Genomic DNA, 817 nt, shown 5'->3' on the forward strand with positions numbered 1-817 from the left:
CTTCCTTTCTTTCTTAGACAGGATTTCTCCATATAACCGTATTGGGTGTCCTGGAACTCACACTGTAGACCAGGTTGGCCTTGAACTCACAGAGATTCCCCTGTCTCTAGCTCCTGAGTGCTTGGATTAAAGGTGTGCACCACTACCTTGTGACTGTCTTGTTTCTTTGTCTCTGGCTTCACCAACCACCTTTAAAAGCTTTGTATCACGGCTGATTTCAGACAATGACAAAAGCATGAAGAAAAATACAATGAACTCTCATATAAGCCTAACCCAGTTTTGACATATATAAACATTTCCCCAACGTTTCCTAACCGAGTCATCTGTGAAATTAACTTTAGCAAATATTTTCTCTTTCCTATTTGCTTTTAGATGATTTTACCTCCTGAAAGATGCTTTTACATAGGTGGCAATGTTGAAGTGAATTATAGATTTCCTGATTTCTGTCATTCCTTTGTTTTGCCTCTCATGCTAGGCAGGTGTTCTCCACCCCCATCCCTACTTCGTTGTAATCACTGGTTAACTGTAACATTTTGTGTGTTGTCACTGTCTTCAGACATTGAGGAAGCACGAAGCCTCATTTCCATAGAAGACGCTTGTGGCTGTGAAGCCACTCTGGCATTCCAGGAGAAGGTCAGCTCCCATCTCCAGAAGCTGAACACCAAACATATCCTTTCTGGAAGGTTTTCTTCCTCTTCCTCCCCCTCTTCTTCATCCTTCGTTTCTTCTTCTTCTTCTTCCTCTTCTTCTTCTTCTTCTTCTTCTTCTTCTTCTTCTTCTTCTTCTTCTTCTTCTTCTTCTTCTTCTTCTTCTTCTT

General features: G+C 41.2%; 1 protein-coding gene across 1 annotated transcript in view; it reads left to right on the forward strand.

Moving 5' to 3' along the window:
• The window catches only part of Matn3 (matrilin 3), a 21,157-nt gene that overhangs the window by 17,269 nt on the left and 3,071 nt on the right, over window positions 1-817 (forward strand). Inside the window, exon 7 of the mRNA XM_005360590.3 lies at window positions 557-667. Coding sequence (XP_005360647.2) covers window positions 557-667 — 111 coding nt within the window. The remainder of the gene's footprint in view (window positions 1-556; window positions 668-817) is intronic.

This window comes from Microtus ochrogaster, linkage group LG3 (genome assembly GCF_000317375.1).
Source record: "Microtus ochrogaster isolate Prairie Vole_2 linkage group LG3, MicOch1.0, whole genome shotgun sequence".
Classification (NCBI taxonomy): domain Eukaryota; kingdom Metazoa; phylum Chordata; class Mammalia; order Rodentia; family Cricetidae; genus Microtus; species Microtus ochrogaster.